The sequence below is a fragment of the Camellia sinensis genome, chromosome 11 (genome assembly GCF_055761805.1).
Source record: "Camellia sinensis isolate YWXY chromosome 11, ASM5576180v1, whole genome shotgun sequence".
NCBI classification, from domain to species: Eukaryota; Viridiplantae; Streptophyta; class Magnoliopsida; order Ericales; family Theaceae; genus Camellia; species Camellia sinensis.
The window spans coordinates 170,688,801-170,716,451 of record NC_138971.1 but is presented as its reverse complement, the minus strand read 5'-3'; the positions used below and the strand labels follow the sequence as shown (position 1 = coordinate 170,716,451).

At 32.1% G+C, this 27,651-nt stretch overlaps 1 protein-coding gene across 1 annotated transcript; it reads right to left on the bottom strand.

Annotated features, from left to right (window-relative positions):
• Positions 1-14,053: 14,053 nt before the first annotated feature.
• LOC114257369 (aquaporin PIP1-3) lies at positions 14,054-18,102 on the bottom strand. Its single transcript, XM_028197133.2, has 4 exons — positions 17,476-18,102; positions 15,917-16,212; positions 14,666-14,806; positions 14,054-14,360 (listed from the first exon to the last, which is right to left on the bottom strand). The coding sequence occupies exons 1-4, from the start codon at positions 17,801-17,803 to the stop codon at positions 14,265-14,267; spliced, it is 861 nt and encodes a 286-aa protein (XP_028052934.2). The 5' UTR covers positions 17,804-18,102; the 3' UTR covers positions 14,054-14,264.
• Positions 18,103-27,651: the final 9,549 nt, after the last annotated feature.

Genomic DNA, 27,651 nt, shown 5'->3' with positions numbered 1-27,651 from the left:
TCTCTAATCTGTCCAATCTGTCTTCGGGATGATCTCGGCCAACTGGTGGTTTACCCCTTCTCATGATGGTAAGAGTATACAAAATGTGACTTTAAAACAAAACGATCAAATAATATGCATGCAAATAACAAATAGTCACGCCGAGATGATGCACACATTATCAAGTAGCAAGCATTATGATGCAATCCTAACACCAATTCTACGGGAAACCCTATGCTCTTTAGGACTCGAAGTGTGTGAGTGACGTACTATAAGAAACTTGTGCTCTGATACCAATCTGTCACGACCCCATTCCGCCCCTCATAGAATGATGTCGTGATGGCCAGTAATCTGAGATTACCAAAGGCCAACTTCCAAAATTCACACATAATCAGAGTATAAATATATGGGGCTCACAAGTACGGAAGCAATATATTTAAATCTAATTAGTCCATGAGAGCTGTGCATAGATCGAATGAAATGTCATACATCTTAGCAAGGTCTTACAACTTGGATACAATAAAATGAAATACAAAATACATCTTGACCAAAACGCTTCTCAAGCCATCATATACAAAACACAATAAATTACAAGCTAAGAAGCATGATCTTCAAGATGCTACAAAATGCGAATCCAAAACAAGTTACAAAGCACATCTAGGCGTCACTGTCGTCCTGCTCATCACCTACATATATATATATATAGAGAGGGTGAGCTTGGATGCTCAGTGAATGGTACGAGTAATAAAGGGTTTGCATGAATAATATCTGAGATCTTTAACAAAACAATACATAGTCATAGCTTGTAATAAAACATGGAATGAATCAAGTTCATCTAACAAATCTTTCAAGCTTCATCAATCAAAGTCTTTCAAGGCTTTCAAGTTTCAAGGGATGACATTAACCAAGGTTGTGCTACAAATGCTTATAGTCCCCTAGCACATACGGACTTTCAAGGATTGTGCTACAAATGCTTATAGTTCCCTAGCACGTACGGACTTTCAAAGGTTGTGCTACAAATGCTTATAGTCCCCTAGCACGTACGGACTTTCAAAGGTTGTGCTACAAATGCTTATAGTCCCCTAGCACGTATGGACTTCCGAGAATGTCATCCAAAATAAAACTTATACTAGGCATACAAGACTTATACTTGGCACACAAAGCAGGGATAATCATTCATGCTTGATTAAATACTTTTCAAAAAAAAGCAAAGCAAGGCTTATCAAAATATTATAACATAGCTTTATTAAAGATACCACTCACATAGTTTTTCAAACGTCAGTGTCACAAGCAAGGATCCAAGGCCTACAAGCACATAACAAATCCCATTGAATGCACCATCAGACAAGCTTTTCATGAATGCAAACGATCTCGGCATTCCTTCAAAACTAAGTCGAACCAAAACAAAACATTGTTCCTCATCTCGGAAAAACATAATGGGCACCAACCAGATCTTGGCCGAGGTCCCACACCTCCTTGCCAAGGTGTGGCCCCGATGGCCTTATTCAAGGAAATGAAGTCGGGAAAATCTGGGTTTCCCTTTCTTGAAGAACATGAAGAACATGGATGCAAAAATCATAACTTATCATTACAAAATCTGAGATTTCATGCTATGAATTCAAAAACATAGGCCTGGGTACCCATACTTGAAGATTTTATGAAAACAAACACTAAACATGAACCTTGATGCAAGCTTTCGGATCAAACAAGGCTTTTATCCAAGAACACATGAATATTACTTTCTCCTTCTAAAACCAAACTTTAAATCAATGCATGGCTTACAAATTGTGCTCGATCATGTAATGCAGCTAGATGAACAATAAGAACAACAAGAGTAGATCAAGATTCTAACCTCAAGACACGAATCTAACGGCTCAAGGTGTGAAGATCAAGCTTGGAAAAATCTATTTTCTCTCTAAGAACTCCTTCTCCCTCTTCTAGAGCTTCTCTCTCCTTAAGAACAAAGACATATAACAAATTACACATTTCTCTCTCTGCCGGCTGATTTAACACTCAGCTCGGACACGTGGCAACGGCTGGTTGGCTCTACTCAAAAAGGTGACTGAGTGAAAAGACAAGACTATGACAAAGTGTGCTCAACAAGCAAGATGGAATAGGCACTCCGGCAGGTAATGATCTCGGCTAAGAACAAGGCATCGGTAAGTACGGGAACAATGATCTCGGCTGGGAAGGACGACACTTGGCCTAGCTGTGCCACACCTCGGCCTGATGTGCCACACCTCGGTCTAAGTCGCACCAATCCAGGAACAAGATCACTAGGTGCAGGGATAACATTTCGGCCTAGATAATACACATCTCACATCTCGGCCAATATGGCAGGGTGAAGGTGAAGGTGAAGGTCAGTCAAGGTGATCCCAAGATGGTCCTAGGCATAAAAGGCTCAAAGGTGACCTAGGCTTAGGATGACCTCGGCTACACACACCAAGCAACAAACAAAGCAATGCAAACAACACTTAAGCAAAACAAGACAAGATCCGCAATGCAAGTTTAACAAGACGAAAACATATAATTGCATGTGAGCATAACCAAGATGGAGTGAGGGTTGTTACAATAGTGGTGTGTTTTTTCCAGGGCGTTACAGTCCCCACAGGTCCAATTGTACCCTTCAGTCCGTGACGGACTAAAGGGAAGCCATTCTCTTATATATATATATATATAATGACGTAATATCCCAAAAAAATAAACCACACACAAACAAATAACATGGGCAAAATAATATTGTTCCAAACTAATCCCCTCACAAGTTTAAAATCCAACCATTTGAAACCTTTGCTAATCTCCTTCTCAATTTTACAAACAAATATCATTTTAGTAGGTCCTACATCTATCATAATTCAATCTCATCTCCTATAATCCAAAACAAACAGACCCTTAAAGATCACAAGATTACTAGAGAGTCATCCGAGGTTATGCTTGGTGAAGGCCGATCATCTGAGAGATTGAAAACTTATTATGAAAACAAGTAAAATATATATATATATTAATTTGTGTGAAATATTTGTATAATTATTAATTTGTGTAACATTACTTTGGGGTTTTATTTGTCCAATGATCCCTTACTTAAACATGATACAGGCTTGTTTGTGAATTGATTATTTTAATTAATTTTAAAAATTTTATGAAAAGATATTTAAAAAATAAAAAAAAAATTGATGTGGCAGTTTTTAATTTTTTTAAAAAACCTATCATAACCATTTAGAACTCATCACATTTATATTAGTATTTTATTTAATAATATAAAATTAGAATTAATGACTCGCATGATATACTAGGCGACGATATCAACGGATAAACATAATTTTGTTCACATAAAACTCTCAAAATTCTCCTAAAAATCTCAACTTTCATAATTAAAAATTCACATATTGAAATCTTATTACTTTAATCAAGAAAAATGGAAGTATTTTTTTATAAAATGTAATTTTTAATTTTGAGTCTTATTTATTGTTACAATGCAAGTTCTCATTTTTTTTTATTCTACCAATTACATAATAATAATAATAATAATAATAATAATAATAATAATAATAATAAATAAAAATGTAAATTTTTGTTTAACTAGTTATAATGTGAACAAAATTGAAATCTTGATGAAGATATTCGACGATCGCGCTACGTAGCTCGAAAACGGGGAGCCCGAATGGCTCAATTTTTTTTTTTTTTTTTGCAGAAGAAGAACGAAGATCTGGAAGAAGAAGGAAGAAAGGAGGAGGAGAAGGAGGAGGAAGAAGGGAGGGAGGAGGAGGACTGGAGGGGGCATGATATTCGGGAGAGGAGGAGGCGGAGGCGGGGCGACGGCGGTCGGAGGCTGCGGCGGGGCTGGGCTGGGCGATGATCGGCGGATCAGCGGCTGGGCGGGGCGACGATCGGTGGCTGGGCGACGATCGTCTTCTCTCTCTCTCTCTTCCCCTCTACTTCTCTCTTTCTCTCCCTCTCTCTCTGCTTCTCTCTTTCTCTCCCTCTCCTTCTGCTTCTCTCTTCCCCTCTGCTTCAAAATCGAGCCATTCGGGGCAAATGTTTCGAGTTACGAAACATTTTCCTTAAATGGACTCCTCGGAACAAGTTGAAATTTATTTTATTTATTTAGGTTTTGTTTGTCATAACTTAAAAAAATTTAAAAGTTTAAAAGTTACTATCATATTTAAATCACATCATCTTATTTAAGTTACATCACCTCTCTATCACATCACTTCAAACACAACCCATACTCAACTTATATTTCATAAAAAATTAAAAAATACATTTATTTAAATCATTCCAAACCACCAGTTACTTTTACCTCAATACCAAGTTGCCTCCATCTGATTGGAAACCTGTTGTTTTCTACTCTATTATGGGGCCCATGATATTAATTCCTTGGGTATGTATTTGACACATTATTTTTAAAAGAAAACTCTTTATATTTTTGCCGTACATTTGCACTTAAACATCATTGATGACATGGTTGTAATACCCCTAACGTCATCAATGACATGTTCGTATAATGAATTTATTAGAATTAAAGAATAATATCAATTTATTTGGAAAAAACATCAATAAATTTCAAATTTAGATAATTGAAATTAGGATATGGCTTCTGTGTGCTATTGGGCCCGTAGAGACCCAACACGGGTCCCGTTTTGATAATCTGAACTGTTCAATGTGTAGAATTTGTCAAGTACTACATGCCTGTAAAAAATCACGTTGATCGGCTATCGATAGCTATATGATCAAATCAGTTTCGTATTAAAAAAATTGGACGATGAACAAATTAACGGTTGACAAAAAACTGTTTTGATCACATAGCTATCGATATCCGATCAACGTGATTTTTTACAGACATATAGTACTCGACGATTTCTACACATTGAACGATTCAGATTATCAAAACGGGACCCGTGGTGAGCCCCTACGGGCCCAACAGCACGGTCCAGTCCGATCCCGGACTAGACAGAAACCATACCCTTTAAATTATTTAGTCCTGTAATTTATTTTATAAATTGATTGGTCACATGTCAATGTTAATTACACTTGAGTCCATGAATATAACGCATGGGTTGACTATTTAGAGGAATATATTGTGTGTTTAGGTGATGCTGTAATTACCAAAAAAACTAAAAGTATACTATAGCATTTTTTTTACTTTTTCCTTAATTGTGAACAAAACGAAAGCTCAAAAATGAAAACATTAACGTTTCCTTGACGATGTTGCAGTGTTGATTTTCAGTTTGTGTGAGTTGAACGCTGGATTCAGGAACGTTACACCCAAAATTCGTTATTCCCTAAATAACATTACAAACCCCCCAAAAAAATCCTTGAAAATCTTGGAAACTCCTTCTATCAAATTTACAAGCGAAACGGCGTGGGCATTGAGACATCTTGGAGTGTGATTAACATTGAGGACATAACATCGGCGATTTAAAATTAATCCGTCGACGACATCGTTGATCGTGTGTTAGTGTGCTGATAACAAATATGGGTGTCTTCGATGTTAGTTTGGTTATTTGTGGAACAATACGGCATCAAGGTCGATGCTCAAAATGAGTTTTTGTTTAATTGGTGCGTCATGTGAGGTCCTAAGTGATCTTGTTCACGTTGCAGGTTTGGGGTTTACCATTGATTGCAAATGTGATGTTGCGCATGTTTGTAATGTGACAAACACATGATTTTGTTGGCTAATGTTGTAATATTTTCACGGGTTTGGGGGTTACCAGTGATTGCAAATGTGATGTTGTGCATATATGTAATATAACATACACATGATGTTGTAGCTAATGTTTGTATGATTGGGCGTGTATTTTGTAATGTTGGGAGCTAGTGAGAGGATGTATGCTTGAAAGTGTTAGTGGGATTTGGTGGTAGTAGGGGGTAGTGGCTGTTAATTGTCGGACTGTGTCGATATTATGATATGTGGTTGGTATTTAGAGCTAATGTTATAGATTGTTAGTGGGAGGCTTAATGGTACAACAATGTCGCTCTAGGCTAATGTTCTGTAGGTAAATGTGAACATTACAACCCAGACACCTCCCCACATCAATAATGTAACACCGAGTAGGTAACATCAATAATTTCCACAATCATTCCACGAAATCCCTAAAAAAAATAGAAGTGTTAAACCATACCTTATTCACATACACTCAATCCCAAAAAAAATTAAAAACATAATCACAATAAGGGGCAAACAAAAAAACTCAAATATTACTAAATCAAATCAATAATGCATACTACAAATAAAAAGGACTATTTGGTTTTTTTTTTAAAAAAACATGTAGGACTAAATGAACTAACATTTCTCCAAATGGGATTTATAAGTAATTTTTCCAAGTATTTTCCCGCCTTTTCTTCTTCTATTAATTTCCTTTTTGATAAATTACATTAATCTCTTTTGAAATTAAAAAAATAAATAAAAAATGATTCAGTCTTACAAATTTGATATAACTATTACATAATGCTTACCCTTTTTTTAAAAGTGATTTCGTTAATTATATATATGAAAATATGATATTGTCATTTATTTTACATGAAAATAATATTTTTACATTTCTTTATTCTTATTTTTACAAACCATCTCTATTAGTTCTGATTACTTAAAACTTACTCAAAAGAAAGACAGTGTAATTTATCTTCTTCTTTCTTTTTTTTTTTTTCTTTTTTCTTCTAATTTTGTCAAATAGAGCTCGATTCAATTCATTATAGCAACTCACACTCAAATTACCTCTTAATCATAGAAAGCAATTGAAGTTGTGTTTTAAATCTAAGTCATTATAAAGAGTTTAAAATAAATTAATTTGAAGTCGTATTTTAAAAAGCACTTCTTCATAAAACAATATGAGTTTGAAAAATACGTCAAAAATGCATGAATTTAGAAAATATTTTTTAAAAGCAAATGAATTTATGGGGAAAAAAAAATTATTTGTTAGGAGGCCTTCTAAATCAAGATTCATAGGAATTGAGTTTGATGCTTTCGCTGAATGAACTGTATTCTCACGGCCAAGATGCATAAAAATCTTATGCACTCTCTATTTGTCATACAAAGGCAACAAAGGAAAATGATAGAAAGTAAACAAAGTGAAATTTATTCATTTATTTATCTTTTGTTGATATAACTAAGGATCAAAACATAACATTTATGTTGCGTTTGATTGAAGGATTTGATGAGGGATTTAGAAAGGAAAAGGAAAAATATGTGTGAAATTAGGTGAAATGTAAATATATTTTATTTACATTTCACCTAACTTTTATTTTTTCCTTTCTAAATCCCTCTTTAAATCCCCCAACCAAACACAACGTTAGAGAAATCGCAAGAAAAAAAGACTGGCTGTTTTTTTTTTTTCCTTTTGTCAATGAAAGAAATTATTAAATCTTTATCTCTGAGAAAGATTAATAATCACTTGACCTCTTAATTAAAATACAAGAGTGATTAATTTAAAGAAGTTTTTTTTTTTTTTTTTTTTTTTTTTTTTTTTTGGGGGGGGGGGGGGGGGGTGTCTTGTTCACTAGATTAGAACGTAGGGTATCTTGTTATTGCAAACTTCACAGTTCCATTGGTGATGTGAAGTCATATATGCCGTTAGGTAACATATACTTTTTGTTGTTTATAAAAAATACTAAACATTTTTATGTTCATTTTTGTTAAAAATAAAAATAAAAATATGTTTAGTACACACGTGTGTTTAAAAACTTACTTTGAAAACAAATAAAAAGAAATAACCAATGGTTCAGGGCCGGCTCTGAAGGTAGGCAAGAGAGGCCTGTGCTTTGGACCTCCAAATTTGGGTTAAAAATAGAAGTTCTCAAATATAATTTTGTATTTTAGATATATATATATATATATATATATAAAGGCTCAAATACTATAGGCCCAATTGAACATGAGGCTCAAAAAAAAGCAACAAGATTAGATTTTTATTTTTTAAAAAGGTAAATTATAATTTAACCCCCTGTGGTTTGCCTCAAAAACACGGAGCCCCCTATAGTTTCATTTGTAACACTTAAACCCCCTATACTTCATATCATAGTGCAAAATCTAACGGAACTGTTTGTTTAAACAGTGCATGTGTTGCATGACCAAAACTGGTGAGTAGAGCACGTTTTCCCGCTCAAAAACATATGACAAATGACCAAAACACCCTTATTGCCATATATATACACAAATCAAGACCCAAATAAGATAGAACCCTAAATTGAAATGTTCTCAGATTGTCCGAAAGTTGCCCAGATTTTCCCAAAGTTGAAGATTATTGTTAGATGGCTTCTTCATTTGCTTTCGAAAGTGGGTAGTCAAGGACAAATGCTCCAAGACTATGTTATTGTGGAGAGAGATCCCATGTGAAGACTTCAATGACATCTGGAAATATGGGTAGAAGGTTTTATGGTTGTGCAAGATATGGGGTAAGCAAAAATTATTTTTTTATTTTTTTATTTTTTTGGAAAAAAAAGATTGAATTTTTTTTGAAAAGGAATTTGTGGACTCATATTTTTTTATTATAGGTTGATATAACTTGTGGCTACTTTGAATAGGTTGATCCACCCATGTGCCAACGTGTGAGGGAGGTGTTGCCAAAGATGGTTGCAAAGATGAACAAATTGGAGAAGGAACTAGCAAGAAGTCATAGAAGGGAGAAAATGTTTTGCAAAGCTCTGTTTGGGACATGGATTTTTTTCTTTATCATGACAATGTTCTAGGTGAAGTTTGCTGGAGTAAAGAAAAATGGGTTGTTATTGGGCCATAGAATTTGAGAGATGAAAAATATAGTCAAGGTAGAAAATGAAGGTGTACAATGGTCTGTGAAGCAATTGTAATGAAAAATGAAGGTATAAAATGAAAGAATGTTTTGGTCAAGAAATGTATGCATCTGATGAACCAAAGAAATTGTAATGAAAGAATGTTTTATTCATTACATCTTCCAAGAACATTAAAGAATAGAAACATATTGGTTCCCATTCTTCTCCTGTAAAACATGCTTCATTTGTAATGAAAGAATGTTTTGGTGAAGAAAGTTAACCTACTTGATTTGGATCTTGTGAAACATACTTCATTTACTTCAACCCAAAAACATGCTTCATTTCCTTGATTTGAAACATAATTCAAAAACATGTTTCAACCCAAAAACATAGTAAACTAAGATACATGTATTAATAAAGGTATACAAAAACATGTTTGATTTGGATCTTGTAAAACATGCGTCATTTGTATCAGTTCACATTACTTTAATACAAGGCATAATTAAACCCACTGGGCTTCTCAAAACATAGTAAACTAAGATACTAGCCAGTTTCAAATTCAAAAACAAATTGGTACAAGCCACTTAATGGTTTAACAAGTAGAAAACTACTCAAAACACAACAAAAGTTGAGTTGTAGCTTTCTCTGCCATCATGTTTTCCCTTTGCTTTTGTCAGTTTGCCTCTGAGTTGTAACTTTTGCAGACCCACCTCCTTCTCTACCTCTTGTAATGAAGCTACCTCCCAATGCAGATCTGGACATAACCCTACAACCTCTAACTGGTTCACCCATTCCTCTACCATAACTAGTGGGTTACAAAATAACACACACAAGTATCCAATTACATTTTGTCAAATACTATAAAAGCAAATGAACTTGCAAATGAAATTTGACTATACCTGAGATGATGAGTAATCAAATTCTGGAGAACTGTATTGAACTCTACTGGGTTGCAATGATAATGGTCCAAGTAAGCAATTATATGTTGTCAACTATGTCAAAAACCAAATGACACCCATAGGAGAGAGAGCTTACCTGAGATGTTGATGTCTTGCCTGTCATACTTGGAAATTCTTCAAATGTGTGGCCAATTCTAATGGGCTGCAATGATGTAACAAATATGCAAAGTGGACAGATCTTACTTGAGATGAGGATGTGTTGGCCCTCCTACTATGGAGCTTCCTTCTGGGCTGCAATGATTATATCTATATTAAGTCATTGTTGTGGAATGTATTGCAAAATGAAATGAAATTGGAGGTTCAGGTTACTTGATATGATGTTGTTGTTGCTGTTGCTAGTGTTGATGAAGCAGTTGCTGTTGCTGCTGAAAATGGTTGTTGCTGGTTACTTCTTGTTGGCTTAAAAAGCTTGGACTTGGGATGGACAGGACCCTTACAAGACCTCTGGTTGTGACCTTTTTGAAGGCATCTAGCACAAACAATGAACCTATGCTGCCTTGAAACTCTGACAGGGTTTATTGGCTCATCTATACCTTTCTTTCTCATTTTTGGTGGTTTTCCAGGCTGTTTTTCATACAATGGAGGAGCCACTGCTGGCAGTCCTATTTCAACCCAATCATGCTGGCCTGGAACAGGGTGCATCATTGAGTTATAGGCTACAAGATAATGTCGCTTACTGTAATAAGGGTGCACATAGTCCTCTGACTTCTCTCTTTGAACAAATATGGAATTTATTGCATGTTTACAAGGTATTTCAGTCAAATCCCACATCCTATAACTACATTTCCTTTCCTCCAAATCAACAATGTGTGTGGTATCACCACAATCTACTTCAAATTTTCTGTCACCACAAGAGGTTGCAAAACAATTCCTAGCGTGCACTTTCAGTGCTTCTAAATCTTTGACAATGTTAGGACAAATTTCACCAGTGTATTTTTCCATCCCTTCCTTCTTGATTTGGATCCTGTGCATTACCCTCCTTCTAATCCATTCAAGCATGCTGATTATGGATTTGTCCCTAGCTTCCAAAATGTTGTTATTGAATGACTCACACATGTTGACCAATGTATCACACCTACTTCTTGGGCTAAAATAGGACCTAGTCCATAAAGTAGGATCTATCTTCCTTAGCCACTTGTATGCTTTCTTTTCTGGATCCATCTCCTTCAACTTGTTCATGTGAAATTCAAATTCCCTGACAGTCCCAACTGCAGCTGCCTTCCACAATAGGTCCCACAATTCAAGCCCTTTGAACTTTGCTCTAAAATTGGAGTAAATATGCCTCATATAGAATTTATGTTCCACATTTGGCATTACCTCCTCAAATGCAGGTACTAACCTCTTCTGTTTGTCAGAAATGAAGACCCATCCCATGTCATCAGCACTACCAATATCATCCATGAGTTGCCTTAAAAACCACACACAAGAATCTTTACTTTCTGCCTCAATAGCTACCCATGAAATTGGAAAATAGTTGTCGTTCTCATCCCTTCCAAGTGCACATAATAATTGTCCACCATAGATTCCTTTCAAATGACACCCATCCAATCCTATGATGGGCCTGCATCCTCCAACAAATCCTGTTCTAAGGGCTGCAAACCCAACATATAACCTTTGGAAAACTGGGGGCAATTCTAAGTTGGGCTTAAGCATGTCTTCATTGGGCCTATCCACCACTACTTGCATTACACTGTTTGGATTATGTAGCCTCACTGTTTCACAGTAATCATACACCTTTGCATATTGGACCCTTTGATCTCTTTCAATAACTTCTCTTGCTTTTTTTTTTAGCCCTATACAATTGAGGCCTACTAACATCAACCATTAACTCCCTCCAAACTGTCTTCTGCATAGGCCCAACTTTGATGTTAGGGTCATCCCTTAACTTGTCCACATACTTGTGTGCCAAGTAAGTTGAGTTCACCAAGTGATTATTATATGACCTTCCACATGCATGCTTTGGCTGGAATGATTTTATTTGAAAAGTTCTCTCACCTTACATGGGAAAAGCATGCAATCTCCATCGACATCCATGCTTGCACACTACAGTAATCCTAGAGTTGTCATTCCTTATGTACTTGATGTCATAACCATGTTGAATATTCCACTCTTTCATTGCCTTTCTAAAAATTTGAGGGGTGGCAAACTTCATTCTAAGTTTGAGTTGTGGTTTCTTCTTGTCTACTTCTTCAATGAACTCAGGATATTTATCTTAACATTCCTCATCTGATGAGTTATGTACACTATGTAAATCTTCATCCTCAGGATCAGAATACCACCCTTCATCTGCCTCTTGATCACATGAAAGAGGTTGCCTCTTTCTTTTCTTTACAGTCTCCCTTGGTAAGAAAATATCATCATCTTTTGGCCCCTCTAAACCCTCATTCAACCAGCCAGGTTCATCACTTTCATAGTCTTCATCTTCTGAACCACTATCAACATTCCCATCATCCATGTAATCAGGATCATCACTATCTTCTTCATCCCAAGCTCTGTTATCCATTTCCTCATCTCTAGCATCTTCATCTGCTGCTCCTTCATCCCCATCTCCATTATGCATTTCCTCATCAGCTACATCTTGCATTCCATCTCTACAATCCATCTCTTCTTCACTTATATTTTCCATGTCATTCCAAGTCAGTGCCTACTTAGCACTAACTGGTACTCTTGGGGGTACCAAATGTTTCCCTTTTGGACTTACCACTTGTAATGGGTCCTGACCCTTCTCCACATATAATTGAATCACGTCTAAACCTTCATACTCACATATCATGGTATATGCATCAACATCTTCTTCAATTATTGTCAACCCATCATCCAAACTTTTTCCAGATTTCATATACCACAAAACAGAAGTACTATAGACGTTTATTTTCATTTCCCTCAAGATGGTATGAATCTCAATAAAAGATAGTTTGTCAGGATCAACATCATATATATATTCCAATTTCCCTTGTTTATAAGCAATATTATGAGGCTTACTGAAGTACCCATTATAGTTGATCTCAAAAATCATTTTTTTTTACCTCACTACAGAAAACAACAAAACTTCACAATATTACATTACAAAACTCAAACTCATTGGAACCACATAACAACAATCATAAAAAAATCCAAAGTTAACATCATAAAAAAATACCTGTTGTTTATGAACCTCTATACCCCACCCCATGTTAACCAACATCCCAAAAAAAATAAAATAATAAAAGGCATGAATACTAAAGTATACAAAAACAAATCTGTGAATAAAAAATACTCAAAGTTAACATCATGAAAAATATTCCCCATTACTTATGAAGCTCTATACCCCACCCCCCTCCACTTTAACCATAATCCCCAAAAATTAAAGCAATACAAGCATATCATGCCTAAAACATTACAAATTTTGTGAATCGAAGTCAACACACACTCAGTTATGAATCAAAATTACGGAAAATCAACATCTAAGGATCAAAATAAATTAGGGTAAACAACATATACCTAAACTAGTAATGGCGTTCGCGATATGATGGTGAAATTGATGATGAAACCCTAGTTCAATCCAATCAACCACAACGAGAGAGAAGATAGAGAGAGAGAGAGAAAGAGAGAGTAGATAGAGATGCGAATACTGGTGTTAGTCAAATGAAACGAAACGACTGAGAGATGTAAAATATCTAGGGGCATTCTTGACTTTTTACAACTTCTGTTACGTCCATTGAATTTTGCACTCTGGTATGAAGTATAAGAAGTTTAAGTGTTACAAATGAAACTATAAGGGGACTCCGTGTTTTTTAGACAAACCACAAGAGGTTAAATTATAATTTACCCTTATTTAAAATATTTATAATAATTACTTCCTATCTTAATATATGAAAGTAAATTTTTATTTATAATTTTAATGATTATATTTACAAGTAAATTTTTTTATAATTACAAATAAATAAAAAAATTATAACTTACCATTTTATTCATGATATATATATATATTTTTTTAATGTAAGAGGCCTTGTTTTCGAAATGTCACCTTGGGTCCCTAAATCTCAGGGGGCCGGCTCTGGTTATTAAAATGCCAAAGATGAGAGGTGGTATCCAGAGTAGTGATTGGTCATTAGAAGTGGTTACTGCGGACAATAGGTGGTTGTTTGGTAACGATCAGAGGTGGTATTGGAAGATGGGTTAGTCAAAGATAGTTGTCGAAGGTCTGCACCGAGGTAGTAGGATTTGCTGGATGAAAACTTATTTTCAAACAAATTTTTCTTTATAATTTTTTAAATTTTATAAACATTATAAGCATAAACCATTAACGTTACCAAATTTGTATAGCAATCAACAACATAATGGCTCAAGTTAACCTCGGGATCAAGGTATGAAGCCAACAGATCCCCCAACCTTAAATACAGAGAACTATGTAAGAAAAACGATTCAAGAATTCTTCATTCATAAGCCAGCCACAACCTCAAATACAGATAATGTACACATAATAGTCTACTAACTAACATCTCAACGGTAAACAACAAGTCCACACGAAGAAGAGACTAATACACAATAAAGAAAATAAAAACAAGGCACACGGGTGAGATGAGACAATGGTGTGACTCAAAAGTGGCTTAAATATAAACTTTAGGCCCTGGACTTGAAAGGCATGGCTCTGATGACAATCTGGTGGTACAAAGCAGCAAGAGCAGCTCCAATGAATGGTCCCACCCAGAAAATCCACTGAAAGCAGAGAGAGAGAGAGAGAGAGAGAGACAGAGAGATAACATTAGCTTCTGATGATTTTTTGGCCTTTTTAAATCTAAAAAAGTTGATGTGTTTACAGAATTGCTAAAACAGTAGGGTTTTTTTATTAGAAAAGTTTACTTGTGTTTATGCTAAAATTAATTTATGAACCAAGAACTTGTGTTTTCAAAAAAAACTTCACCAAACAACATGGCTTCGGAAAATATGTTTTCAAAACACATGTGGGTTTGGTTAAAAACTCATTAATAATGTATAGTGATCTCAATCATGGGTGTACTGACTTGATCATCCCATGCAAGGTCCCTGTTGAAGACGATGGCAGCTCCAAGACTCCTGGCTGGGTTAATGCCAGTTCCGGTGATGGGGATGGTGGCTAAGTGAACCAAGAACACAGCGAACCCAATGGGAAGAGGTGCCAAAATCTGCATTATATTTGCAAAAATGGAAAAATTAAAACAACATTGTTTTTTTTACTCAATTAACACCTGATTAAGTTTGTATCAAGGTTTTAAAAACAAGTAAAATCTCACACAAAAATAAAATAAAAAAAAACTACACTGCAGTTTCACACAATATAAGTTATTCTCCCAAAACAAACTATGAAATGGATGTCTAAAGCTTGAGAGTACCCTATGGTCACACTACTGAAAACTCCCCTCATCATTACACATATACAAATCAATGCCTTCAGGGTCGACTTTTGTCAAATAAATTAACAAAATATAGTAAAATACAGGGGTCTGAGCACGGGCTGGGATCATCTGTCCCAGTTTTCTATCCCCCAGCTCTTTTATGCTGCCATGTGTTCATCGGGCAAAAACCCAAAATTCTGTGTTGTCATCTCTATTTGTGTAATATTTTTTGTCTGGGTTTTGAAAAATTTTGCTCCAAATAACTGAAAACAAATTTCGATGGAGTTTTAAAAGCTGAAAATGATTAAATTTTCAATCGGTATGTGTTCTTGGTGTTGATGATGACCCAACTTATTTGTTGCTATTGGATTGTATGCCCATTTTGAGAGGGGACGAATTTGGGTGCACTTGGGTTGATTTTTTTATGTACATGTGGTGTCATATGAACAGCGGGGCAGAGGATCCTGACCCCTAAGCAAAATTCAATGAATAGTATATGCAATCATGTAACTAAATTTTTTTTTCCCCATAAAGGAACAAAAGTTTGGCTTTGGATCCTGTTGTTCCCTTTCCCTGTCAAAACCCTTTGTAGGACCACAAAGTCCCTTAGTAATTTAAAAAATAAATAAATTGCATTGGATTCAAATTGTGATGAACACTATAAGGGTGAGACAAAGGCAGAGAATGAGGACAAAGCAAGGATGATCCCAAGCCCCAAACGTTTATACTATAGGCCGGGGAATAATTGCTGAGCAAGGATCATTAATAATTGACACATAATTTTATCCACACAAAAGACACAACCAAATCAAGCAAATATACAAGTCAGATCCTGTAAAATTGAATCCAAATAATAGACAAGAACTTAGTTCAAGTAAATTTATTAGAGAGAACACGTACGGGGACATGCGAGTCTCGAGCGCTTCGCTTGGCATCGGTGGCAGAGAAGACGGTGTAGACGAGGACAAAGGTGCCAACAATCTCAGCACCAAGACCATCACCCTTGGTGTAGCCATGTTGCACAAAGTTGGCCCCACCATTGTTCATCTGATAATAGGAAGGCTGGAAGCCCTTGACAACACCAGCACCACATATGGCACCAAGGCATTGCATCACCATGTAGAAGACAGCTCTGGTGAGAGAGAGCTTTCTTGCTAGAAACAATCCAAAGGTCACAGCTGGGTTAATGTGTCCTCCTGTCACCAACAAGTTTAGTTTGATCAGAGAAGTACTTTTGACTAAAAAAAATTGCAGTTACAGACACAATTAAGCAAGCAAAATATACGATGTATGGAGCTAATCTTGGAACCAGAAGAGAATATTAGACAGGCTTAGGTAAAGAAAAAGAAAATGACAGTGGTATCTATCTTTCCTTCTTGTTTGGATTGTTTTTGGATTATTTAGGAGAGAAAAGAGAAGAAAATAGGCTTTTTTTTGGATAATTTAGAAGGGATTAAGAAAGATAATAGTAATTCATCCTCACCCTTGTTTGTCAAAGATGGAAAGGAAAAGAAAAAGAGCTACAAGGATTTTGGTTTCCTTTCATTTCTCTATTTCCCTCATCATAGTTGATCAGGGAGAGTCCTCCTTTTTCTTTTCTTTTCTTTTCTTTTCTCATCAAATCATCCAATCCAAAGGGAAAAAAGCACACATGATGATCAAATATGTGTGGCTCAACCAACACATACACACACAAATCCACAAACTTTAACTAATAAATACCCATAAAAACACAAATTACAAAATAGTGATCCATTAGAGTGCCAAAAAACAAGAACTAAGAAAAACCCATTAATTTTACCTTAAAAAAAGGAAAATAAATTATTTATCAAAAAAAAAAAGGAAAATAAATTAGTGATCCAGGTTCAAATGAGTAGCAAAGAGAAGATCTAACAAATCTAAACAGAAGAAGAAAGTACACATTTGGCACAGATTATAAGCAGGTTTATTTTCCTTTTCAGTGAATTCTTTGAAATTATTTCATCAATATTTTTACTTATTGACATCCATCTCCACTTAACAATTTTGAAATAGTTTTTTTTTTTAGTGATCCAGATTCAAGTGAGTAGATCTAAGAAATCTAAAAGGAGAAGAAGAAGATACACAAAGGAAAAAGAATTTGGGATAGCTTAAGCTGACTTATGTTTTCTACTTTTGTTTTTAATGAATTTTTTAAAAAAATTATGTCAATTTTTTAAAAAATATTTTAATCTGTCTACACTAATTTTTTATTCTTTAATCCGTCAAATTTCTTACCCAAATCAAGAGCTTACTAAAAAAAAACCACTATCTCATATTTGTACTTACATCTGAATTTGTTCACTATTTCAGGTCAAATCAAGATTTCAAACAAAAAGTTTGAATAAAGACCGAAAAGATCGCATAAACCCATCTTAAAAATTCACCCACCAAAAAAAAAAACAAAAAAAACTTTTTTGGAAAGCAAAGTTGGTGCTAACCTGAGATACCAGCAATGCAGTAGACAAGGGCAAAGATCATACCACCAAAGGCCCAAGCAATTCCTTGAATACCCACAGAGGCACACTTGTTGGGTGCCCTAACAACACCCATAACAGTCAAAAGGGTGATGTACAAGAAGAGGAAAGTGGCCATGAACTCAGCAATCCCAGCCCTGTAAAATGACCAAGACACTAGCTCCCCTGGCTCAAACAATGGTGCTGGTGGTGGCTCCTTGTAGTCTTTGTCTGTCTGAGCTGCTGTGCCCAGTGGCTGCCTCTCTGAGAACTTGTTGGCTCCCAGCTTCACATCCTCTTCCTTACCCTCCATGGTCTCTCTCCAAAGCTCTCTGTCTCTTTTTTTTCCTTCACAGATTGGATACTGGGAAAAGTAAGCTTTGCGGAAGTGGTGACACAGGAGCGTTGGGGTTTGGGTTTTTTTATAATAGGGTTCAACTCATTATTTTGCATTAAATTTTTCTTTTTAAATTAATTAATTATTATTTTTTTTTAAAAAAAAGGTAAGAGAAATGATGTCCATGCCACTCACAATTTTATTTTATTTTGAGTTAAAAAGACAAATGTTAAACAGTAAGCATTGTTTTAATGTTAGAATTAAGATTAAAAAAAAATTATGTTAAAAATAAATGAAAGTATTTAAAATATATTATTATTTTTTAAATGTATTAAATTCAATAAAAATTACATATACCTCCCTTCAGGTTTAGTTAAATTACAGATACCTTTAAGGTTTTAGAAATTACAGATACCCCTGAGATTTATATTTTCATAACAAATTGTTCCCTGAGGTTTATATTTTTATAATAATTTACTTCCTAATTTGTTATGTAAATAGTACTTTCAGGAGATATCTGTAATTTTTCAAATCTCAAGAGATATCTGTAATTTTACTAAACCTCGAAGGGAGCATTTGTAATTTGCCCCCTTTTTTTTTAAATGAACATTTTTTGCTATAATTTAATATCCGTCAAAGTTTTATAACTTATGGGCATGTAGGCAACACTTAAATAAGGATTAATTTAATAATTAACTATTAACTTCTACCAATAAAAAAATAAAATTATAATTTAATATCAATTAACACTTTTATTATAAATTATATCATTTCATCTTCTCAGAAAAAGACATATCATTTGGGTCAATTGCAAAAAAATAAGATAACACAACATAATTATAAGTAGCCTAATACCCGTGCTAGTTTGAAATAAATAATTAATAATTAATTTTAAAATTAAAATTAAATAGTAAAAAAATAAAATTAATTAAATTTTAATTATTTGTATCACAATTTCGCTTATGGTTTTTTTTCCCTACCATTGATGCTATGTTTTAAGATCTAAATAATAATAATATGAATCATAATGTAATTAGTAAAAGTTATAATAAATTATAAATTTTCACTTTTTAATTTGTATTTTTAGGAACAAAAACTACACCTATGATAAAATATGAATACATTATTATTTTCTAAAGGTTTCATAATTTTAATTTGCCATATATCAGATGATATCATAAATTATGTGAAACTCAATAATTATTATTATTATTTTTTTTACTAATTACAATTTTTTAGTTTGCCAAATAATAATAATAATAATTTTTCATTTTTATTTTTGTGAAAATCAATCTAGTAAAATTTGTTTAAATCAAAAAATTGAATAACAAAATAAAAATGACAAACAATGAACTACCAGTAATCCTTATCCTCTTATCTTTCCTGTCAAGTATAACTTTTAGATTTTTTTCATAATCGTTAGTTTTGATATCTCACATTGGGTCATTTTCTTATTTTTCTCTCTCATTCACCTTTGCTTAATGAATCTTCATGTTTCTGGTGTAATTTTTTAAAATTATTTTATAAACCATACACGGGTTTAAATAAATAATTAAAAATAATTTTGAAATTAAATAATAACATAAAATATATTTATAAGAAATCAATAAACTATAGTAGAATGTATTTTTAAAAAAGTGCAATAAAATTACAAAAATTATATTTATAATGAAATATAAATGCATTTTGTCTTATAAGTTTTGCAATTTATTTTATTTTATGTCAAAGATAGCCCAAACATATAATAAATTATATTTGTCAACTTATTAACTACCCATTGTCTATTTTATAAAAATTTAAAAATATGTCATCCTATGCCATAATTCATGAATACAAAAGAATAAAAGTTGGCTCGAGGATTTATAGTTGTGCTAGATATGACATAACCTAATTAACTCAATATTTATCTCAACTTGGCCATGACCTAATCATTAAAAAATTGTATTAGTCTATGCCTAAGTATGAACCACTTAACTCATTTATTTTATTAAATTGGTGAATAAATATATGTTAGTATTGTTTTATAATAAAATATGAAATATGTTCATGTTTACGCATAGTTATTAAAAAAATTCAAACTTTGATAAAATTTTATATTTATATTTAAAATTATTACATGAATAGTTAAGTATATTTATGTGTGAAAAAACTATTCAAGGTAGGGGTGTTTACGGGTCAAGTTGGATCAGTTTTCCGGCTTATCCGCCACCCAATCCGAACATTTCGGGTTGGATAACTTAGCATCCGATTTCGACCACTGTGATGGTCGAAACCATCCGTTCCTTTCAATCGGTTTACCGGTCGGTCTCGGTCGGATGGGGAAACAACAAATCACGTGGACATACCATGAAGCTACTGTTCATCAATGGATTCTTTCAAACAAGAAGTCATACTTACAAATAAAAAAAAGATGAACCCAAAAGAATTTTGAAAAGGAAAAAAAAAAAAAACTCTGCAAATCTTCAACACCATGGTTACTTTCAGATCTAGAACTCAAAAATGCAATCTTTGCACAGCCCCGAGAGATGAGAGATGTGAGAGATAGCATCGCAGATCATAGTGAAGTCTGGTAGCATAGTAGCGGCAATGAAAAGTTTCCCTTTGTCGTAGCCATGGCCTCTTCGAAACTATAAAAATGATGAAGGTTTGAAAGTGTGAAATTGTTTGGATTTTTGAGTCAGGAACTTTAAAGATTGAGAGAGAGAGATTTCAAAACGGTGAAGTTTAAATTTTTTAGATAGAAACTTTAAAGATTAAAGATAGAGATAAAAGGAAAAGACCTGTGTTTGGCAAGTGGGTTTGCAGATTTTTTTGGCTATTTTAGTTACAAAAAGCAAAATAGGTTATTTTAGTCATAACAAACAAAACATCACATCCAACCCATAATCATTACATTCTTCTCTCACAAAAAAAACTCAAAAAAGTCAAAAAGCCAAAAAGTCCTTCCCAAACCAAGCTTTTAAGCCCAGGTTAAAATAGTCAAAAAAGTCAAAAAGCCAACCCACTTTCCAAACGGAAGCTGAAATGGATCTTTTAGTTTGCAGGTGAAGCCTTATTTCCAAGGCAAAGTGTCAGGATTGAGAGAGGGAGAGAGTGAAAGATATGAAAACCATTTCCGTTGTAACCCAAAAAAAAAAAAAAAAATGTGAAAAGATTTTATTAGTTTTTAAAAATGGGCATGACTTCTATCCAGTCCTTAATCGGATTGAATCGTGTTATTGGGCCCGTGGAGACCCATCACGGGTCCCGTTTTGATAATCTGAATCGTGCAATGTGTAGAACTCGTCGAGTACTATATGTCTGTAAAAAATTACGTTAATCGGATATCGATAGTTATGTGATCAAATCAGTTTTGTATAAAAAAAAAATAGACGGTGAATAAATTAACGGTTGACAAAAATCAGTTTTGATCACACAGCTATCGATATCCGATCAAAGTAATTTTTTATAGGCATAAAGTACTCGACGAGTTTTACACATTGAACGGTTCAGATTATCAAAACGGAACCCGTGGTGAGCCTCCATAGACCCAACAATACGATCCAATCTAATTAAAGATTGGACAGAAATCATTCCCTTTAAAAATAATCTCTGTTTCCAAGGTTGTGAGAATAGAAAATAAATAAATAAATAAATATACTCCATCCAAGATAAAGAGATAGAAATATATAATTGTTTACTCCAACTATGTCTTAGGATGAGGCATAACTGAGGAAAAAATTCTACTTTTATGTGTTTTTTTCGGTCGGATCGGTTTCACTCGGTGTTTGAACAATTAATCCGACATCGACCGTCAACCCGTGAGAAAATTATGTCTGCAACCATGGCCGTCCGAACTCATTTTCGAAATCAACCGTATGTCATTGGGTCGGTCCGGGCTGGTCAAATTAAGCGGGTCGGATCAACCTAAAATATGGGCATTGTTCAAACCACGGATTTAAAATTTTGATCGGTCAATTAATAGAAATAGTTGGTAATAATCAATTTAAATTTTATGTTTAAATTATATTCTAATTTCTTGAATTTCGAATAGTATGAACTTCTATTCCGATGTACCTAAAAAAAAAAAATAGTATGGACTAATTTGAGAGATAATATTTGCATTAAACATTAAAAGTAGTTTAGAAGTTAGATTAACATCAATTTTTATGCCAACAATTAAATTATTGGATAATTATCTTCATTTATACCCAATTTATGATTACTTAACTTACTTATTTTTTTTATTTTTAAAATTAATAAATATATTATCATTATTTTTTGTACCCAAAAAAATGTATGTATATTTTTGGCATATTTATTTATTTATTTTTGTAAAAAATTATATATTTATATTAAAAATTCTTACACAAGTAATTAAGTATATTTATGTATGAAAAAATTATATAACACTGGGTCGACCTAAAATATGGAGCTTGTTCTAATCCTACCTTGAGCTCAATTTAAAAATGAATTGGTCAATTAATGAAAACAATTAATAATAATCAATTTAAAGTTATATTTAATAATTTGTTAAGTTATGATAGGTATGAGCTAATACTAGATCAAATACTAAAAATAGTGCAGAAACTAGATTTGGTTGATTTTATGTTATATATCAATCCAATTTTTAGATAATCATTTGGTTCATGCCCAACTATCACATTGCCCACTTATTTATTTTTTAAAATCGTTAAAATATTGTAAAATTTTTTATAACCAAATTAAAAAATATGAATATATATTTGGCACATTTATTAATATTCTAAAACTTCAGTTAAGAAATTATATATTTATTCTTAAAATATGTCTAATATTAAATTATATTTACATATGAAAGAATTATTTAAAATTAGATTAAGCTAGTTCATACATTTAATTTTTAGTATAGAACTTGATCAAAAAGTGAAGTCACAAAACAAATTATAATTTTCAATTTAAATTTTATTAAATTTTTATTCAATACAAATTTTCACGTAAAATGTTTTAATATTTTGAAAATAATTAATTATTTGTGAAACGAAGTTACCATTATAAAAAAACACTAAAAAAATTGTCTTTTAGTAGTGTAAAAATTCATTAATTTAAAATTCATTAATTAAAGAATTAAATTGATAAGATATATAACTTTTTTTTTATTTAAAAAAAAAATCAATGAATGAGGCTAATAGGAAGGGTATTTATAATCATTCACACTTAATTTCTTTCACACCCATCACATTTATTAAAAAATTTAAAACTTAGGCACAAATATTAGTACATATGAGTGTACAAAACAAATAAAAAAAAAGTGTGCAAAATAAATTAAATGTGTATAATTAAATCAAACTTTTTTGAAGATTCCTAATTTTTATCATGAATTTTAAAAATTTAAGAGTAATCATATATGGTATGAATAATGTAATAATGCAGTAAAAAATAAGTTTTAATTTTTTTTCAAAGGAAACAAAAATCAGTGAGAGAGGAATTATTAATATCTTTATATCTTTCCTTTTGAAAACTATAAATTATGAAATTATTAATATTTTGAAAATTATTACTTTAGCTAAAATTCCTCCATTTGACCTTTGTTTGGTAAAAAGGACAATTCGATTTATTTTGTTTCATAAATCCCTTAAGGAGAAAATACATAATTAAGTAAGGACAAAGTAAAATATCTTCTTTTTTTTTTGTTTTTCTTGAACACTATTATCAGAGTAACATGTTTCTTGTGAGACAGAGTAACGTATTACTATCAAATAGAATAACATGTTATTATTACTGTTTACATCAATTTCGACGGTAATAAATTTTTTTAAAATTTTTTTTTATAATCAACATAAATCTTACTTGATAGATCTTGGTGAGAGAATTATAAAAATACTAATTTTATTAAAAAACGACATTAACATAAAAAGTTATATTATTTTAAAATTTAATATTTTGATAATAATGGTATGTATTGGCCTTTTCAATAATTTTTTTGTGTTTGTCTTTAATGCATTAATTTTATTATGAGTGGATTTTGACCAAATCCCCCATTAGTCAATATTACTTTTTTAAATTTATTTTTTAATCTAATAAATTCACAAATTTATTATAAGATTTTGAAACTCCCACAACACTCTTCATGAAAATTTCCTCTTACTTATATAATATATTGGTGGTACTACATGTATCAATTAGTGTACCAATACTAATTATGATGTTATTATTGACCCTACTCATTATAAAAATTATAAATATAAAAAATTTCTTAAATTATATCACATCATCAATTGATATACTAATTAATACACTAATCTATGCATATAGCATTATTCATAATATATAGATTTGATAAATCGAGCAAAATAATTGCATAGTATATAAAAGGTTACAAATAATTGTAAACAGGTGGAAATCATTTACAAAACAAAAATGTTTTAGACTATTAATTAGTAGTGGCTCTAATGATGTGGCAGTGGGTATTTTATGCCTTGTTTTTTTTTTTTTTTCAATTACCACCTCATTAATAGTAGTATTAGTGATAGTAAATTAGTGGTCTATAATAATGTCCTTTGTATATTATTAAACTTATTGAGTCAGAAGTCATTAATTTCGACCTTTAACTAATAAATTATGATTGTCATTACCTCATTATATTTTTTAATAACAAAAAGAAACGAGTTTGCTTTTCATATTTTAAATTTTCTCAATTACTTGCTTTGATAGTTTAAATTAACTTTATTAATATATTTATTCTGTTAAAGACTGTACTGAAGGGGAGGACAAGGGAGCAATGGGGGAGGAAGAGACAGAGAGAGAATGCACACTGCAAGTCTGCAAAGAGCATAAGGACGTTCACACGGCTGAGCAATGAATTCGTGAAATGTGTAATTCGATTCAGTTCAGTTCAATCTAATAGGTTTGGATTAGTTTTTTGGATTCGTGATTCGGTTTCGGATTGAAGAATTAAAAATCCGTAATTGGTTCCGGACTGAATCCCACGGTTCCGGATTGGAACCGATCCGGACCGTATACAAATATTCTATATTTTTATTATACATCCTCCCCTATAGTATCTTCTCTTATTCTATATAAAACCTAAACTCAAACTTAAACCCGTATAATATCTCTTTTATTACTTTTATTTGTTAGTTTTTAATTTTAATTTATAATGGTCTAAATTTTTATGGTAAAACCAGTTTTCTTATGATTGTTTAAATTTTAGAACAGTATGTCACTATTATAAAAAAACATATTGCTATTGTGGAACTAATATAGCGCTATGTTTATGTTTTTATGAAATTGAAGTGTTATATATATTTTTTTGTTATTTAATTATGTAAATCTGTAGTCCTAAACCGATCCAATCCGTGTTTAAATGGATCGGTTCGGATTGGTTCCATGATTTAAACGGATCGGTTCCAATTTTTCAAGAATCATAGATAACGAATTAATTCTGATTTTATCCCAATTCAATCCAATCCAGATCATTCTCACCTCTAAATGTTGACCAGTGCTGAATAATTTATTTGGTCTTATCTTCAACAACAACAGAGTGTTTCATCACTACCACCATCATTTATTTATTTATTTATTTGTTAATTTGTGGTGAGTTTGATTATTAGCTGTTGTGGGCCATTCCATTCACCTAATGAAAAAGATTGTTGCCAACCTTGCAAAAATGGGGTTGAAGTTCTATAGAACAATCTGGATTATGGCAAGAATGATTGTATTTTAAGTTTAAATTATCTACTTTAATTATAATTGATTACGTTTTGAGTTTGAATGACTTAAATTAGTGTTACAAAATTATTGCAAGTGGAATTATTGTAGAGAATTTCATTCTGAACAATCTAGATTTTGAAACCAAAATATATACTAATACTATTACACTAATGCTAACAACGTATTAAAGAATATAGAATGGACGATAAAAAATATATTGATAAAACTGAAATTTATTTTAAGTGTTTAATTTTAACTATTCATTACATTTTTTATGATCTATATTTGCCTTGAATTATAAAATAAAAATAAAAAATCAGGATAATATAAAGGTTAGGAGAGTTTTGACTCCGAGTAATTGGCAGTGGTCATGGAGAGATCATGCAGGTGTCAAAGTTACTAAAATTTCATATTTGAATTTAAAGAAAGATGTTTATCTACATTGTAATTTAGCTAACATACTTGTCATTTTCTTGTGCCTAAAAAAAAAAAAAAAGGGTAGGAGTTTTATAAATGGGTTTGGACTGTCTCTAGTTGGCTAGCCTAACTAGACAGTTCAATCCGGTCCATTTTGAATCCGTCTCGATGATCCAAAACTCAATGTGTAGAACTCGTCAAATATTTTATCCCAATAAAAAATTACATTGATCGAATATCAATAGTTACTTGATCAGATCATATTTGTGTGAATAATTTATTTTTGAAATTATAATTACCATTGATACAAATTTGATCTAATTAAGTGATTATCGATATTCAATCAATATGATTTTTTGTAGAGATGAAATACTCAACGAGATTACACATTAAACGGTTTGAATTATCAATATGGGTTCCGTGGTAGACCCATAGAAGCCCAACAGCATTATCCAATTCAATTTTAAACTAAAGAGAAGCCACTACGCTTATAGAAAAATTCACTTTATTCATTTTTACACTCCATAAAATAAAAATTAAAAAAAAAACAAAAACTGAGACAAATGGGTCATAATCAAAGCTAATCTACGCCACCATAAAACATAAACAAACACCATAATAATTTGTAATAAAATTTAATTTGATAATTTACTAATCTAACTATGACATAACAATTTTGTAATCCACACTACGTATTTTTTTGACAACTCAAAAAAAAGTCACATTTTTTTTATATTTTTTTATTTTTAGTAATTTATAAAAAATTATGTCAGATTTTTTTTTTTTTTTTAACTATCTTGTCGAGATAAATCTAAAAGGTATATATACTTTGTTTTGAAATTTTTTTAAAAAAAATTGAAAAAGCCAAAATAAGCTAAAAATGATTGCTTATTTTTGTCTTTTTTTGATTTTTTTTTGTACTTTTTAAAAAAATTATAAATTTTCGGTTCATCTTGTCGAGTTAAATTTAAAAACCTAAATTTTTTTGAATTTAAAAAAAAAAACTCCCTAAAAATGTAAAAAAATAAAAAACAAAAAACCAAAAACTAAGCAAACTCCAAAACAAACCTAATTATTTCACCATCATAGAACCTAACTGATGTTAACCAAACGTTAATGGGTCAAGGAGGAGGCAAAATGACACTTGGTTTAGTTGAGAACAAATTGCAACCATAAAATAAATGGAACAATTACACCTCAGTTGTTTTTTAAAAAAATAATTACACATTTAATTATCAATATTTATAAAATTTATTAGTAATTTATAAATATTTTTTAAATTTGATAATTTTCAATAACAAATATGTGAAACAAATCGAATGGCTTGAGAGAAAATAGCCGTTATGACCGTTTTGGAAAGTGACAGCCTTTGCGTTGCATTGATCACGGGCGTGACGGCTACAATAATAGGCAACGGCTAAGGTTGTGTTTGTTTGATCCGGGGGATTAAAGGCTATGAGATGGCAGTTATTATTATAGAGTTTTGCTACAAATACATAAATGATGTATAGAATGAGTCACAAGACAAGACGTTAAAAGTAAGTCTCACAAATGGGCCTTACCTTTTGTGTTAGAGTCTCTAACCACTTTTATGCATCATTTCTGTACACTTAATTTTTTTTTATTATATATAATGCTTAATTTTGAATAGTTCAATTTTTTTTTTCTCCTTTTGTGATTAATCTTTGTTTGAAAAAGTTGAGTTTATAATTAAAATTTTTAAATATTATTATAAA